The 17,578-nt window shown below is 38.2% G+C and overlaps 1 protein-coding gene across 12 annotated transcripts in view; it reads right to left on the bottom strand.

Annotated features, from left to right (window-relative positions):
- The window catches only part of CEP63 (centrosomal protein 63), a 73,585-nt gene that overhangs the window by 23,857 nt on the left and 32,150 nt on the right, over positions 1-17,578 (bottom strand). For 11 of the 12 annotated variants that reach the window (XM_070794511.1, XM_070794507.1, XM_070794519.1 and 8 more), the window contains one exon: positions 14,465-14,578. The exons of the other annotated variant lie outside the window; for it this stretch is intronic. In XM_070794511.1, the coding sequence (XP_070650612.1) occupies positions 14,465-14,578 (114 nt within the window). The remainder of the gene's footprint in view (positions 1-14,464; positions 14,579-17,578) is intronic. 12 annotated transcript variants of the gene reach the window in all.

Here is a 17,578-nt window from a genome sequence, read left to right on the forward strand (position 1 = left end):
AGCAAAGTAATGTCTCTGCTTTTTAATATGCTGTCTAGGTTGGTCATAGCTTTTCTTCCAAGGAGCAAGCATCTTTTAATTTCATTGCTGCAGTTACCATCTGCAGTGATTTTAGAGCCCGAGAAAATGAAGTCTGTCAGTGTTTCCATTGTTTCCCCATCTATTTCCCATGAAGTGATGGGACCAGATGCCATGATCTTAGATTTCTGAATGTTGAGTTTTAAGGCAACTTTTTCACTCTCCTCTTTCACTTTCATTAAGAGGCTCTTTAGTTCCTCTTCACTTTCTGACATAAGGGTGGGGTCATCTGCATATCTGAGGTTATTAATATTCCTCCTGGCAATCTTGATTCTAGCTTGTGCTTCATCAAGCCCATCATTTCGCATGATGTACTTTGCATCTAAGTTAAATAAACAGGGTGACAAGATACAGCCCTGATGTACTCCTTTCCCAATTTATATGGTTATAAGTTAATGACCCTATAAATTAATGACAATATAAATGTAAATTTATTTCTGGGCTATTTGGTCCATTGATCTGTGTCTGTTTTTATGCCAGCACCTTATACTTTTGATTACTATAGATTTGTACAATAGTTTGAAATCAGGGAATATGATAATTACAACTTTCTTCTTCTTTCTTAAGATCGCTTTAGCTCTTTGGGGTTTGGTTTTGTGTGTGTGTGATTCTATACAAACTTTAGACTTATCTGTTCCAGTTCTGTGCAAAATATCATTGGAATTTTGATAGGGACTTCACTGAATGTATAAACTGCTTTAGGCAGTATGGACATTTTATCAGTATTAATTCTTCTAATCCATGAGCATGGTATATCTTTCAATTTATTTGTGTCATCTCCATCTGCAATTTCTCTCAAAGTCTTAGTTTTCAAAGTACAGGTGTTTCACATTTTTTTGGTATTTTAAACTTTTAAACTTTTTGATGCAGTTGTAAATGGGCCTGAAATCTTAATTTCTCTGATAGTACATGATTAGTGTACAAAAAAGCAACAAATTTCTGTATATTGATTTTTTTAGACATCAACTTTACTGAATTCATTAGCAGCCATTTCTGTTTTTATTATTGTGGAGGCTTTAGGGTTTTCTGTATGTAGTAACATATCACCTGCAAACAGTTTTACTTCTTCCTCTGCAGTCTGGGTGCCTTTTATCTTTTTCTTGCCTGATTGCAATGGTTAGGATTCCTAATACTATGGTGAATAAAACTGGTGAGGATGGGCATCCTTGGGTGTTTCCTAATCTTAGTAGAAAAGCTTTCAGCCTTTCACAGTGGAATATTATTCTAGCCATGGGTTTCTCATATATTGTTGTTGTTCAGTCGCTAAGTCATGTCCTGCTCTTTGCAACCCCATGAACTGCAGCATGCCAAGTTTCTCTGTCCATTACTATATCCCCGAGTTTCTTCAAACCCATGTCCGTTGAGTCAGTGATGCCATCCAACCATCTCATCCTCTGTCACCCCCTTCTCCTGTTGCCCTCAATTTTCTCCAGCATCAGCGTCTTTTACAATGAGTTAGCTCTTTGCATCAGGTGGCCAAAATATTGAACCTCTGTCAGCAAAATGATGTGTGTGCTTCTTTATACGCTGTCTAGGTTTGTCATAGCTTTTCTTCCAAGGAGCATCTTTTAATTTCATGGCTGCAGTCACCATCTTCAGTGATTTTTGGGGCCCAAGAAAACAAAATGTCACTGCTTTCACTTTTTCCCCTTCTATTTGCCCTGAAGTGATGGGACTGGATGCCATGATCTTAATTTTTTGAATGCTGAGTTTTAAGTCAGATTTTTCACTCTCCTCTTCCACCTTCGTCATAAGGATTTTTAGTTCCTCTTCACTTTCTGCCATTAGATGGTGTCATCTGTATATCTGAGGTTGCTTATGTTTCTCCTGGCAATCTTGATTCCAGCTTGTGATTCATCCAGCCTGGCACTTCACATGATGTACTCTGCATGTAAGTTAAATAAGCAGGTGACAATATACAGCCTTGACGTACTTTCTCCCCCAATTTTGAACCAGCCCATTGTTTCATGTCAGGTTCTGTTGCTTCTTGACCTGCATACTGGTTTCTCAGGAGGCAAGTAAGGTGGTCTAGTATGCTCATCTCTTTAAGAATCTTCCACAGTTTGTTGTTATCCATGCCACCAAAGACTTCAGTGTAGTCAATGAAGCAGAAGCAGATGTTTGGGGGAATTCCCTTGCTTTCTCTGCAATCCAACGGATGTTGGCAATTGGATCTCTAGTTCCATTGCCTTTTCTAAACCCAGCTTGTACATCTGGAAGTTCTCGGCTCGTGTACTATTGAAGCCTATCTTGAAGGATTTTGAGCATTATCTTGCTAACATGTGAAATGAGCACAAGTGTGTGTAGTCTGAACATTCTTTGGCCTTGTCCTTCTTTCGGATTGGAATGAAAACCGACCTCTTTCAGTCCTGTGGCCACTGCTGAGTTTTCCAAATTTGCTGGCATATTGAGTGCAGCACTTTAACAGCATCATCTTTAAGGACTGTGAAGAGCTGAGCTAGAAGAATTCCATCACCTCCACTAGTTTTGTTCATAGTGATGCTTCCTAAGGCCCACTTGACTTCACACTCCAGGATGTCTGGCTCTAGAGAGTGATACACCATCATAGTTATCCAGGTCATTAAGACCTTTTTGTACAGTTCTTGTGTATTCTTGCCACCTCTTCTTAATCTCTTCTGTTTCTGTTAGGTCCACACCATTTCTGCCCTTTGTTGTGTCCACCTTTGCAGGAAATGTTCCCTTGGTGTCTCTAAATTTCTTAAAGAGACCACTAGTCTTTACCATTCTATTATTTTCCTCTATTTATTTGCATTGTTCACTTAAGAAGGCTTTCTTTTCTCTCCTTGCTATTCTTCGAACTCTGTATTCAGTTGGGTTTACCTTTTCCTTTCTCCTTTGCCTTTTGCGTCTCTTCTTTTCTCAGCTATCACAACGGCCTCCTCAGAGAACCATTTTGCCTTACTGCATTTCTTTTTCTTTGGGATGGTTTTGGTCCTGTACAATGCTATGAACCTTCATCCATAGTTCTTCAGGCATTATCTCTGTCTCTTCATCTTCAGGCACACTGTCTCTGTCTCTCTTAGGCATTCTGGTGTGTGTTGTGTGTGTGTGTGTGTGTGTGTGTATGCCACATCTTTTTTTAATTTTTAAATTTATATTTTTAACTGAAGGATAATTGCTTTATAGAATTTTGTTGGTTTCTGCCAAACATCAACAAGACTCAACCACAGATATACGTATGTCCCCTCCCTCTTTAATCTCCCTCCCATCTCCCTCCCCATCTCAACCCTCTAGGTTGATACAGAACTCCTGTATGGGTTCCCTGAGACATACAGCAAATTCCCATTGGCTCTCTATTTTACATATGATAATATAAGTTTCCATGTTACTCTCTCCATACATCTCACCCTCTCCTCCCCCTCCTCCTCTCTTCCCCTCTCCCCGTGTCCAAAAATCTGTTGTCTGTTTCTCTGCTGTTGCCCTGCAAATAAAATCTTTGGTACCATCTTTCTAGATTCCGTATATATGCATTAGTATAGGATATTTATCTTTCTCTTTCTGAGTTATTTCGTTCTGTATAATAGGCTCTAGGGTCATCCACCTCATTAGAACTGATTCAAATGTGTTCCTTTTATGGCTGAGTAATATTCCATTGTATATATGTACCACAACTTTTATTCATTCATCTGTTGATGGACATCTAGTTTGCTTCCACATTCTAGCTATTGTAAATAATGCTGCAATGAACATTGGGGTACACTGTCTTTTTCAATTTTGGTTTCTTCAGGGTATGTGCCTAGGAGTGGGATTGCTGGGTCATATGGTGGTTTTATTTCTAGTTTTTTAAGGAATCTCCATACTGTCTTCCATAGTGGCTGTATCAATTTACATTCACACCAACAGAGCAAGAGGGTTCCCTTTTCTCCACACCCTCTCCAGCATTTATTATTTGTAGACTTTTTGATGATGGCCATTCTGACCAGTGTGAGGTGATATCTCATTGTAGTTTTGATTTGCATTTCTCTAATAACGAGCGATGCTGAGCATCTTTTAATGTGTTTGTTAGCCATCTGTATGTCTTATCTGGAGAAATGTCTGTTTAGGTCTTTTTCCCACTTTTGTTGTTTTTCTGTTATTGAGTTGTATAAGCTGCTTGTATATTTTGGAAATTAATCCTTTGTCAGTTGTTTCATTTGCTATTATTTTCTCCCATGCTGAAGGTTGTCTTTTCACCTTGCTTATAGTTTCCTTTATATATATATATGTCACATCTTCTTTATTCATCCATCTGCCAACGGACATTTACGTTGCTTCCATGTCTTGGCTATTATAATCAGTGCTGTTTATAATCAGTGTGTTTGGGTGGGGGGCATGTATCTTTTAGAATTACAGCTATCTGTTGATATATGCCCAGGAATAGGATAAAGCTGAGTCATATGGTAACTCTCTTTTTAGTTTTTAAAGAAACCTCCATACTACTTTCCATAGCAGCTACACAATTCATTTTGTTTATAGTTTCCTTAAAAGCATCTAAGTTTGATTAAGTCCCATTTGATTTTTTAAAAATTTTATTACTTTGGGAGGCTGACCTAAGAAAACATTGCTACAATTTCTGTCACACCATGTTTTGCCTATGTTCTCCTCTAGGAGTTTTGTGCTGTTTAGTATTTTTATTACCTCCTTTTTGAACTCAGGATGTGGTAGACTGGAGAGATCTGTTTCATTGTTTATTCTTTCAGGAGACTTCTCTTGTTCTTTTAATTAGGAGTGGTTCCTCTGCTTCTTTATACTTACATTTCTAACTCTAAATTTAGGAGAAACAGTTACCTACTTGTGGCTGTTTTTGTGTAGGAGCATCTGTGTGTGGCCTGCATGTGTCTAATATTTTTGGTGCAAGGGCTTTTAGTATAGAAGCCTCCCATGTCTTTCCTCAGTTTGCTGGCTGTTATCCCCTTGATACAGGGCGTGAATGGCGTTGTGTAACCAGAGCCTGCACTGCATGTTGAGCAGGACCTCCTCTTTGCTCTGTGGCTGTCAAAGCTCTGTCAGGAGCAGGATCTGCTCCCCAGTTGTTGGAGCAGATGCCCCTAGATCTGTTTATGAGCTACAATGTGGGGTAGGTGTAACTGGTGCGCTTCCACTGGGAGAGGAGTCACTGATTACTCTTCTGCAGGAGCTATCCACCAGAAAGTACACTCTTCGGTGTCAGCTTTTACCCAATGTGCATGCTCACAAAGTACACTGCTGTTACATTGCTGCTGGCACTGCTTTCAGCTGTGAAAATGTAGGAACTGGGTGTCCCTCAGGTGCTGTGCTCACAAAGTCATCAACAGAGATCCACTGGCACAGATCTACTTATGTCAGGCACTGGGACCCACCATAGTCATGATTAGTTGCACACCTGTACCCACTATGGGAGATACAGTATCATCCTGGCCCTGGCTCCACATGTCCCTGCCCACAATGCCCACAGCTACTACCTCCAGACCCACCTCAACCATAGGAGTACCAGTAATCTGCTCAGATGTCCCACCACCACTGAGCTTACAAAGGCACTCCAGGTGTAAATCTGCTGAAGTTGCAAAGCCACCAGATAAAGTTCAGATTTCAGCCCTGCTTCCAAAGTCATGTGGCCCCTGGGGATCTGCTCAGATTTCAGCTCTGCTTCTGTGTTGGACAACCCTTCTGTGTTTGCATGCTCCCAAAGCTCATGGAGGCAGAGCCATACCCACTGCAAGCATGCCAAAAATGAGGCTCCTATAGTGAGGCCCCACTTCCTCCTCTGCATGCTTGTTAACCATGCAGCTTCTATGTGGACCTCAGCTCTGTCCTGCATACACTCCCAGTTCTGGCCCACACTCCCAACTCCTTCAGGGTGTCTCCATGCAGCCAACTCCAGTCCTATGGTTTGACCTCTGAAGCCTGAGTTTTAGCACCCAGCCCCTGCATGCACCATCAGATACGTATCACAGGCTGGGGAGTGCAGTGAGGTGGCCCAGATCATCTGTGTTTTTGGTCTCTGTTCTGCCTGCCGCAAAGTATCTTCTCCCCTCCCTCTGAGCCTTTGAAGCTCCCTTTCTGTCCTGCCTGATCTCCTAGCTGATGAATGGGAGTTCCCGGGATGAGGGAATCTTTCCCCTTTCACAGCTCCCTCCCAGGGGCACTTCAGATACTTCCCCCTCATTTTTTCCACGCTACTCAAGTACATGGTGATCATTCTTGCAACTGTGGTTGTATGAGATCCTCTGTCACCATTCAGTAGGTATTCTATGAGAACTGTTTCACACGTAAATGTATTTGTGATGTATTTATGGGAGTAGGTGAGCTCCATATCCTTCTATTTCTGCCATCTTGATCTCTCCATCTTAATTATTTTAGATATAATTTTACTACTTTTATTTTTTAACTTTTATACTAGTTTTATAGGTGGATGATCTACTACCTTTACTATATGTTTGCCTTTACCAGTAAGTTTTTTTTTCTTTCATAATTTTCTTGTTTCTAGAAATTGGCTTTTCTTTTCCATTTATAGGAGTTCCTTTATTAATGTGACTTCCAGAAAATTTTACACATAGGTGGTTCATATTATATTTCTATTGGACAGAGCTACACTAGAATATCTCAGGACTACCTCTTCCAATATGAAAAGTCAGAAAGATAAATATAAACATTTACAAAATGATTACTTCTCTTAAATATCTAGTATTAGAGGTATCTTAAAGCCAATTATTTTTAAGCCTTTTTTTCCCCCACTAGCCACTGTCACTAATTTTTTTTGAAAACCAGAGCTTTCTCTTATTAATAACAGCATTTTAACTATTCTGGTGGAGCATGTGTGTGCATTATTTGCTCAGTCATGTCTGATTCTTTGCAACCCACCAGGCTCTTTTAGTCATGGAATTCTCCAGGCAAGAACACTGGAATGGGTAGCCATTCCCGTCTCCAGGGGAATCTTCTCGACCCAGAGATCAAATATGGGTCCCCTGCATTGTAGGCAGATTCTTTACCATTCTAGTAGAGTGGGTGGAATTATTTCAACAATACAAATCACAACAGAGGTGGTTAAAAGTAAAGAAATAATTAAGAAAGTAATTTATGTCATGGAGATAAAAATAAAAGCCAAGGGTGGGCAGCTAATGTGTGAGAATAGGGACAAGGCTGGGGACTGGGGACTAAATTCAAATCATCCTTTGGCTTTGTGGTATATAATCCTGGGCTTCAAGAAAATAACTTTTCCATATAGTGAGATTACTGAGAAGAATATGATACAAAGCAACAAGTGTTCTTTTTTTAATTTTCCAAAGAACCCCAAAATGAAGTTATGCCACTGTATGCATCAAATTTTACCACACTCTCCATTAGAGTAAACTCCAAATATGTCAGTGCAGACAACAGCTCTGCAGCATTTACACTAAAGAAACATCTTGAAAGACAGCCCATCAGTGGTATAGCTCCCAGTAAGACCTTATCACTACTGTGTCTCTGTCATCGTAAACTTTTAAACAGTAAACCTGAGCCAATTCAATTAAGTATATGATAATTCTACCAAGACAGTAGATTAACATTTGTGTTAGGATCATCTTTTTTTCATAAGGAAAATGGTGCCTTTAAAAATATAATATATATTCATACAAATTGTGAAATTATTTGTTCTAGCTCTGTGAAGAATACTGTTGGTAGCTTGATAGGGATTGCATTGAATCTATAAATTGCTTTGGGTAGTATACTCATTTTCACTATATTGATTCTTCCAATCCATGAACATGGTATATTTCTCCATCTATTAGTGTCCTCTTTGATTTCTTTCACCAGTGTTTTATAGTTTTCTATATATAGGTCTTTAGTTTCTTTAGGTAGATATATTCCTAAGTATTTTATTCTTTCCGTTGCAATGGTGAATGGAATTGTTTCCTTAATTTCTCTTTCTGTTTTCTCATTATTAGTGTATAGGAATGCAAGGGATTTCTGTGTGTTGATTTTATATCCTGCAACTTTACTATAGTCATTGATTAGTTCTAGTAATTTTCTGGTGGAGTCTTTAGGGTTTTCTATGTAGAGGATCATGTCATCTGCAAATAGTGAGAGCTTTACTTCTTCTTTTCCAATTTGGATTCCTTTTATTTCTTTTTTGTATGGAAATACAAAAAACCTCGAATAGCCAAAGCGATCCTGAGAAAGAAGAATGGAACTGGAGGAATCAACCTACCTGACTTCTGCCTCTACTACAAAGCCACAGTTATCAAGACAGTATGGTACTGGCACAAAGACAGAAATATAGATCAATGGAACAAAATAGAAAGCCCAGAGATAAATCCACGCACATATGGACACCTTATCTTTGACAAAGGAGGCAAGAATATACAATGGATTAAAGACAATCTCTTTAACAAGTGGTGCTGGGAAATCTGGTCAACCACTTGTAAAAGAATGAAACTAGAACACTTTCTAACACCACACACAAAAATAAACTCAAAATGGGTTAAAGATCTAAACGTAAGACCAGAAACTATAAAACTCCTAGAGGAGAACATAGGCAAAACACTCTCTGACATACATCACAGCAGGATCCTCTATGACCCACCTCCCAGAATATTGGAAATAAAAGCAAAAATAAACAAATGGGACCTAAGTAACCTTAAAAGCTTCTGCACATCAAAGGAAACTATTAGCAAGGTGAAAAGACAGCCTTCAGAATGGGAGAAAATAATAGCAAATGAAGCAACTGACAAACAACTAATCTCAAAAATATACAAGCAACTCCTACAGCTCAACTCCAGAAAAATAAATGACCCAATCAAAAAATGGGCCAAAGAACTAAATAGACATTTCTCCAAAGAAGACACACAGATGGCTAACAAACACATGAAAAGATGCTCAACATCACTCATTATCAGAGAAATGCAAATCAAAACCACTATGAGGTACCATTTCACACCAGTCAGAATGGCTGCAATCCAAAAGTCTACAAATAATAAATGCTGGAGAGGGTGTGGAGAAAAGGGAACCCTCTTACACTGTTGGTGGGAATGCAAACTAGTACAGCCACTATGGAGAACAGTGTAGAGATTCCTTAAAAAACTGGAAATAGAACTGCCTTATGATCCAGCAATCCCACTGCTGGGCATACACACTGAGGAAACCAGAAGGGAAAGAGACACGTGTACCCCAATGTTCATCGCAGCACTGTTTATAATAGCCAGGACATGGAAGCAACCTAGATGTCCATCAGCAGATGAATGGATAAGAAAGCTATGGTGCATATACACAATGGAGTATTACTCAGCCATTAAAAAGAATACATTTGAATCAGTTCTAATGAGGTGGATGAAACTGGAGCCTATTATACAGAGTGAAGTAAGCCAGAAGGAAAAACACCAATACAGTATACTAACGCATATATATGGAATTTAGAAAGATGATAACAATAATCCTGTGTACGAGACAGCAAAAGAGACATTGATGTATATATAGAACAGTCTTACGGACTCTGTGGGAGAGGGAGAGGGTGGGAAGATTTGGGAGAATGGCATTGAAACATGTAAAATATCATGTATGAAACGAGATGCCAGTCCAGGTTCGATGCACGATACTGGATGCTTGAGGCTAGTGCACTGGGACAACCCAGAGGGATGGTATGGGGAGGGAGGAGGGAGGAGGGTTCAGGATGGGGAACACATGTATACCTGTGGTGGATTCATTTTGATATTTGGCAAAACTAATACAATTATGTAAAGTTTAAAAATAAAATTTAAAAAATATATATATTCAAATCTGAACAATATCACACAGCCCATCTAAATACTTCAAAAGGAAAACATATACAATGCAGGCTTTACTTTTCTCACATACGATGTATAAGCTAAATATTCTATATTCTGAGCTGGCTTAAAATTTTAATTTTTTTCAAATGGTCTTAATGTTCTCTAAGACTTCCCTGAATGTTTCCTTTTCGCTCACTGTATTATTTGGACAGGAGGGAAAGTAGCAAGTGATTATTTGCCCTCTAAACAGAAATGACCTTATGTTTTAGTGATTATTCTGATGTTTTCCTATGCTTATACAACCATCACTCTGTCTTTGCATCTAATAAAGTACTTACAACTGTTTAACAACTGTACTTTAAAATTTAATATATTTTAATATTTGACAGAACAAACATCACCCTCATAAAAAATGTTGCCTGATACCATTCATTTATCCTTCCACATGAATTTCAGAATCATTCTGCAAAGTTTTCAAAATGTAACAGACAACAAATTATGTGGATAACCATTTGGAAAAAAATATAGATCTCTATCAAATTCCTTGTACCAAAAGAATTTTCATATCAAATTTATTAACAAGAAGTTATAAAGCATTAGAAGAAATTTTGGCTTATGTAAGTCTTTATGGTATGACAGCAAAGATAAAAACCTTAAAGAAAAATTAACAGACTTAAGCCATTCTAAAAACTGTCTGTAAAACAACTGTATTTTCATAAAAATTACTAGGCAAAATTAAGGTAAACTGGGAAAACACACACAATTGCAACAAAACAGCAAAGAGTTAATCTATTCAATGTATATATTAAGAGCTCTTTCATAGTATAATATAAATATTCTTTAAAAATAAGCAAGGGACAGAAATAATTTACAGAAGAATGGAAAGTCATAAGTAGATAAAAAATGCTCAGCCTCATTCATAATTAAAGATGCAAATTAAATAATCAGATACCATTTTTTTCCACCTATCAGATTGGCAAAGACAAGCCTAAAAGTAGGGGAAATTAAAAGAAATATTTAAATAAATAATAGTGCTCAATAATGAGAAAGTGTGAGGAAACATACATTCTCAAACACCGCTGGTGAAAGTGTGCATCAGTACATCTTTGAAGAGTACTTTGACAATATGCATTAGAATCTTTAAGAATGTATGACTACTTTGATGCAGTAATCTTATTTCTAGGGCCATTTCCTAAGAAAATAAATGGACATAAACACCTAAATATTTAAATAAGGATGTTCACCCAAGCTCTACTTAAGAGTGAAAAAAATAAAAACCTAAAAATTCTACAATAAAATATTGGTTATATGAATTAAGGCATTTAATGGTAAACTAAGCTTCTATACAATGATTATGACTCATATTTGCTGACATGTCTTATTTAAAGAGGAAAATTTTTAACTGGTGAAAATTAAATAAAATATTGTAAAATGCTTAGCATACTGCCTGTCACACTGTAAGCAAATAATTTGCACTTTTACATAATGTTTCATGGAAAATTTCAAATGTATATAAATATGGAAAAAATAAGATGATGAACCCTTAAACATTCATCACCTAGCTTCAACAATTATCAACTTTTTGCTATTTTCAGTAATTTTTTAAGTTCACAACTATTCCTCCATTCCCATACACACATATATAGTTTTTCCTATCAAATGTACATGAATGCAATGTACACTGCACGCAAGCACAGAAAAAGTCAGAAGAAATTTACATGCAAATGCTAATTATGGTAAATATCTAAAGGATGAAATTATGAGTTATTTTATTTAATTCTCATTTTCTCAGTTTTCTAAAATGAACATGTTTTATGTCATTTTAATAGCTGACCAAAACAAAAAAACTCAAGCAAATATATGACTCAAAGGGTGAAAAGTTAGTCGGAACTCCACTTTTCTTTTTTTCACCATGCAGCTTGTGGGATCTTAGTTATCGAACCAGGGTTGAACCCAGGCCCACAGCAGTGAAAATACTGAGTACTAGCCATTGGACTGCCAGGGAATTCCCTGAACTCCATTTTTAGATGTTAAAAAATATAAAAGAAAAAATTTATCATTTTTTTTTTAAATTTGGGGTATAAGTGTGGCTGTTAACAGAGAAGGCATGGCACCCCACTCCAGTACTCTTGCCTGGAAAATCCCATGGACGGAGGAGCCTGGTGGGCTGTAGCCCATGGGGTCGCGAAGAGTCGTACACGACTGAGAGACTTCCCTTTCACTTTTCACTTTCATGCATTGGAGAAGGAAATTGCAACCCACTCCGGTGTTCTTGCCTGGAGAATCCCAGGGATGGGGGAGCCTGGTGAGCTACCATCTATGGAATCGCACAGAGTCGGACACGACTGAAGCGACTTAGCAGCAGCAGTGGCTGTTAAGGGCTTCCCAGGTGGCGCTAGTGGTAAAGAACCTGCCTGCCAACACAGGAGACATTAGAAACACGGGTTTAATCCCTAGGTCAGGAAGATTCCCTGGAGAAGCACATGGCAATCCACTCCAGTATTCTTGCCTGGAGAATCCCATGAGCAGAGCAGCCTGGTGGGCTACAGTCCATAGAGTCGCAATGAGTCAGACACGACTAAAGCCACTTAGCATGCATTTGGCTATTGATATCCATTTATCCAATCTACAAAGTTTTCTACTCTTATTGTTCAATGATGATTCACTTATCAACAAAATACAATGTTTCAACCTTAAGTGGAGTTCAAAACATTATTTCACACAACTTGGGAAATTTGAAAAGATTAGATATTAAATTATTTAAGAAGTGTTTTAGTCTGTTAACATAGCAGTGGTATGTTTAATTTTTTTAAGTCCTAACCTGCTGGGAAATAAGATAATATCTATAATTTGCTTTGCAATATTTCAGCCAAAAAAAAGTAGAGAAGAATGAAATAAAATTGGCAAAATGAGTTGCTGTTCAATGAATATAGAGCCTTACTCTTGTAAGTTGAAAAGTTTTAGAGATTTGTTACACAAAAATGGACATACAGTTAATACTCTACTGTACTCTTTAAAATGGTTAAAACTATATGTTTTAATATTTTTTACCACTAATATTTAAGATTGGCAAAATGATAACTATTAATGCTGGGTAATGGGTATATAGAAATTTCTTTTAAGAACTTTTTTTTTAAATGAGGACCAGCGAGTACTGCTAAGGGAGAAAGACATAAAAGTAACAGTTTTTCCTTAATCAGAGCAGTTTTAGTTTAAACAAAACTATCAGAAGAGTTCAAATACGGAAAACAAATGTTGGCTTTTTAAAGCCTTCTTACTCTAGCTCTAGCTGAATTATGGTAAATAAAAATCTCATTTTTTCTAACAATGAAGCTTTAATTATGTTGAGTAATCACAATAGCAAATTAAAAAAAAGGATCTACGATCAACAATAAGCATACTACATAGAAGAATAAGTGAGAACTTAAAAACTAGGACTCAATTTTCTTTTTTGCCAACCTGAAGCCTATAATATCTTATAGCTATTTATGTTTGTACAGTGCTTTAGCATTCAGGTAAAAATAAAAAAACCTCTGGTCTACACTTTCAGGATTTTATTGGCCCACTCTGGCTGCATAGCTTGCTGCAGCCTAGTAAATAATTTTGATCCTTTAGATTGCTGTGAGCCTCTTGTGCCATTCTGAGTGGAGTCACTAACAGCAGAGCCATTCATGGTAGTTTACTAGCCCACTGATATTTGAGGGTAGATGATTAAAAGCCAATATATTACTAAGATTTGGAGCAGCAAATAATGCAGATTGTTTTTTACCTTTTTTAATTCGTCCCTCTAGCTCTTCTTAATTTCTCTGGTAATTCCCTCTTCTATAAAACTGAGATTTCTACCAACCTTGACAAATTATCATGATATTAAACAGACAACATATAATTACATATTCTGGATAACTACATTCAGAAGAAGCGTTGAGACAGTGTCTAGCACATTGCAGTTGTTGTTGTTCAGTCACTAAGTCCTATCTGACTCTCTCTAACCCCACGGTCATAAATATTCATTACCTTCTATGTTCACTTCCCTTTTGATCTTGGTTTTTAATTGAAAAAGCAAACAAACTGAATATGTTCCATGAAGAAAACTCCTAAATTAGGTAGCTAATTTTTTGTTTTGCTTAAGCCATCAGTTCTTCATTTAAAACGTTTCTAGTAATGTTGTAAAAAGTGTTTCTGTTCCCACAAAGATACTGCTTTTTGTTAGCATGAATCTTTCAGTATTTGTGTTCAAACAGGCTGACTGGCCGAAGCTCCCTGGCTGAGGACCTCAGCTAAGGCACCCCCAACTATCAGAGATGGAACAAGACACAGACAGAAGTGGGGCCAAGGCAAGAGCCAGAAACAGCCTGAATAAGTAAGTCAGAGCCAGAAAGAAATGGAAAAGGAGACAGAGAGCAGAGGTAGAAAGAGAAAGGAAGGGAGAGTGAAATCAAAGTGTGGAGTGAGCAGGAGAAAGCAAGTCAGTGACAGACTGAGAGAACAAGAAAGAGCCCGAGTGAGGGAGGAAGGAACCAGTGAAGGAAAGCAGCAAGCAAAGAGCAGTGGGTGTGAGGACAGGGTGAGCATGGTGAGCACACAACGCTGCATTTTTCAAGCTGGTTCAAATTTAATAGAAACCTCTCTGCCTCTCATTATTCCAAAAAATGTCTTAAACTTACCTGAATTATCTCTGATTGTTCAGCTAGAGCCTTTCTTTGTGCCTCCAGAGAAGACACCTGTTGCTGATAAATCAAGCGCTGCTTCTCCCAGTCCAGTGATTTCTGACGAAATTCCTGAAGAGGCAATTAAGGTACTTAACTTCTAAGTGCTTCCCCTCGCTGTCACCACCTTCCAGATTCACTTTTACTTTAATTTTTCCCCAGGTCCCTGGGTACACATGCACCTTTTTCCACAGCAGGAGCCCCATTACTCACTTAACTGATAGAACTGTAGAGTAATACTAAATTCCTTACATACTGTGCCTCTGGATATCTGTCTTTCTAAATTTAACACACTAATGGTGAAGAGTACAAAACACAGATACTAAACACTGGATTCAAGATGATTTTCAAAGATCTGCTGCCACCTAAGGGTTGTTATAATTTTTTAGTGATTTTTCAGAAAACTGATGTTAAGATAATGAAAATTTCAAAATATGATTATACTTATCACTCACTACCCAAATTCTTGATATCCAAACCCGGGAACTGAACAGATTCAAACAAATGGTCAGATAAATCCCTGGGGAGCCCAATTCTCATCAGAGTCTAAAATTCAGGAACCAGACAGATTCAGTTAACACAGTATCCTTTGATATCCAAATTTTTATTATTTCAACAGAACTATAAAGACATGAATAATAAAAAATATCTGTATTAAATTTTAACAGATATCTATAACCCAAAGCCAAAGAGTTCAAAATTAATGATGGATCAATAATAACTTCAAGTTGCACAATCAAGAAAATGATGCCAATATTCATGAAAACGAGGCAAATCAAAGGGAAAGGAAACTCAGTCTTTCTATCACTGTCCTCCAAGAGTCTCAACCCCAGAGTTTCCTTTCCCTTTGATTTGCCTTGTTTTCATGAATATTGGGCTCATTTTCTTGATTGTGCAACTTGAAGCTTAAGGTAATTACTGTTCACTTACTCATTGTTTCTATCACATATATTCCAGGTACTGTTCTAGTGCTAGGGATACAATATTTAACAAAAAAAAAAAACAAAAATTCTAGCCCCACTCACTTGGAGGGAGACAGGCAACACATTATTGTACAGTAACTAGATAGCAATACGGTCATCTGTCAGTATCTGTGGAGGACTGGTTCCAGACCTCTGTGGTTACTAAATCCACAGATGATCACATCCCTTATAAGAAATGGTATGTTATTCACATGTAACTAATGTGCATCCTCCCACAGACTTGAAATCATTTCTAAGTTACTTATAATGCCTAATACAATGTAAACACTGTGTAAATAACTATAAATACAATGTAAATGCTTGTGCATAACAAATTCAAGGTCTGCTTTTTGGAACTTTCTGGACTTTGCTTTTCCCAGAATATTTTAGATCCACAGTTGGTTAAATCCACGGATGCAAAACCATAGATACAGAGAGCCAACTGTACCCATTCTGGAGAAAATCGAGCATGGAGTACTCAGAGTTGGTGGTTGCAGTTTGCAAAAGGAGTGGTTAGATTGAGTAACATGAAAGTAAACACCAGGGAGATGGAGATAAAGTTATACTATTCTGAGAAGTACAAGGCCTTGATGTGGAAGCATCTTGTCATGTTCAAGGATGAGCAAGAAGCTTGGTGTGGCTCGGGGGGAGTGAGTAAAAGGGAAAAAAAAGGAAGGGAAAGGTCAGAGTTAACAGGCAGTGAGACTCTGTAGGTCATTATGATAACTTCATCTTTTAGGAGAAACTACTATAACTTTATGTACAGGAGAGAACATGATTTAACTTAAACCAAACAGAATCATTCTGGATGTTGTGCTGAGAAAAGAGAAATCATGGGTGACTCCAAGGCTTTTAGGCTTCAGCAATCTGAGGAATGGAATTACATTAACTAAAACAGAAATGGTGCTGGAAGATGAGGTAGAAAAAAGTCAGGGCCTTTATTTCAGACATGTCAAGTTTGAGACAGCTTTAGATACCGTATGGAGATGTGAAATGGGAAGTTGGAAATTGTTCTGTAGCCAAAAGTCAAGACTAGATATAGGAACATAGGAATTATCAACATATACACAGTGCTTACAGAGGAGGCAATGGCACCCCACTCCAGTACTCTTGCCTGGAAAATCCCATAGACGGAGGAGTCTGGTAGGATGCAGTCCATGGGGTCACTGAATTGGACACGACTGGGTGACTTCACTTTCACTTTTCACTCTCATGCATTGGAGAAGGAAATGGCAACCCACTCCAGTGTTCTTCCCTGGAGAATCGCAGGGACAGGGGAGCCTGGTAGGCTGCCGTCTATGGGGTTGCACAGAGTTGGACACGACTGAGGCGACTTAGCAGCAGCAGCAGCAACACAGTGCTTAAAACTATGAGACTGAATGGTATCACCAAGGGAGTGGCCTCGACAGAAAAAAGAAGAGGTACAACAACACAGCTGTAGGGTGTTCCAATGATAAAAGGCTGGGGAGAAAAAATAATTGAGAAGGAGTGGCAAACAAGGTAGGAGAAAATCCAGGGAAGTACAATTGTTCTCCAAGCCAAATCCAGAAAGCCAAACCCAGCTGAGTCCAATGCTGCAGACAGGATATGGAAGATGAGGGTGGACACAGGCTTCAGTAATGCAAATTCACTGGTGACCTCCATGCCAATAGCTTCTGCAGAGGAGAGAAAGGCTTACTGAGTGAGTGTAAGAAAAATGGAAGGAAAGGAACTAGAGACAAAATAGTGGGCCTTAGAAAGCATCATTACGAACAAAGCTAGTGGAGGTGATGGAATTCCAGTTGAGCTATTTCAAATCCTGAAAGATGATGCTGTGCAAGTGCTGCACTTAATATGCCAGCAAATTTGGAAAACTCAGCAGTGGCCACAGGACTGGAAAAGATCAGTTTTCATTCCAATCCCAAAGAAAGGCAATGCCAAAGAATGCTCAAACTACCACACAATTGCACTCATCTCACACGCTAGTCAAGTAATGCTCAAAATTCTCCAAGCCAGGCTTCAGCAATACGTGAACCATGAACTTCCAGATGTTCAAGCTGGTTTTAGAAAAGGCAGAGGAACCAGAGATCAAACTGCCAACATCCACTGGATCATGGAAAAAGCAAGAGAG

Source organism: Bos indicus, chromosome 1 (genome assembly GCF_029378745.1).
Source record: "Bos indicus isolate NIAB-ARS_2022 breed Sahiwal x Tharparkar chromosome 1, NIAB-ARS_B.indTharparkar_mat_pri_1.0, whole genome shotgun sequence".
Lineage (NCBI taxonomy): Eukaryota > Metazoa > Chordata > Mammalia > Artiodactyla > Bovidae > Bos > Bos indicus.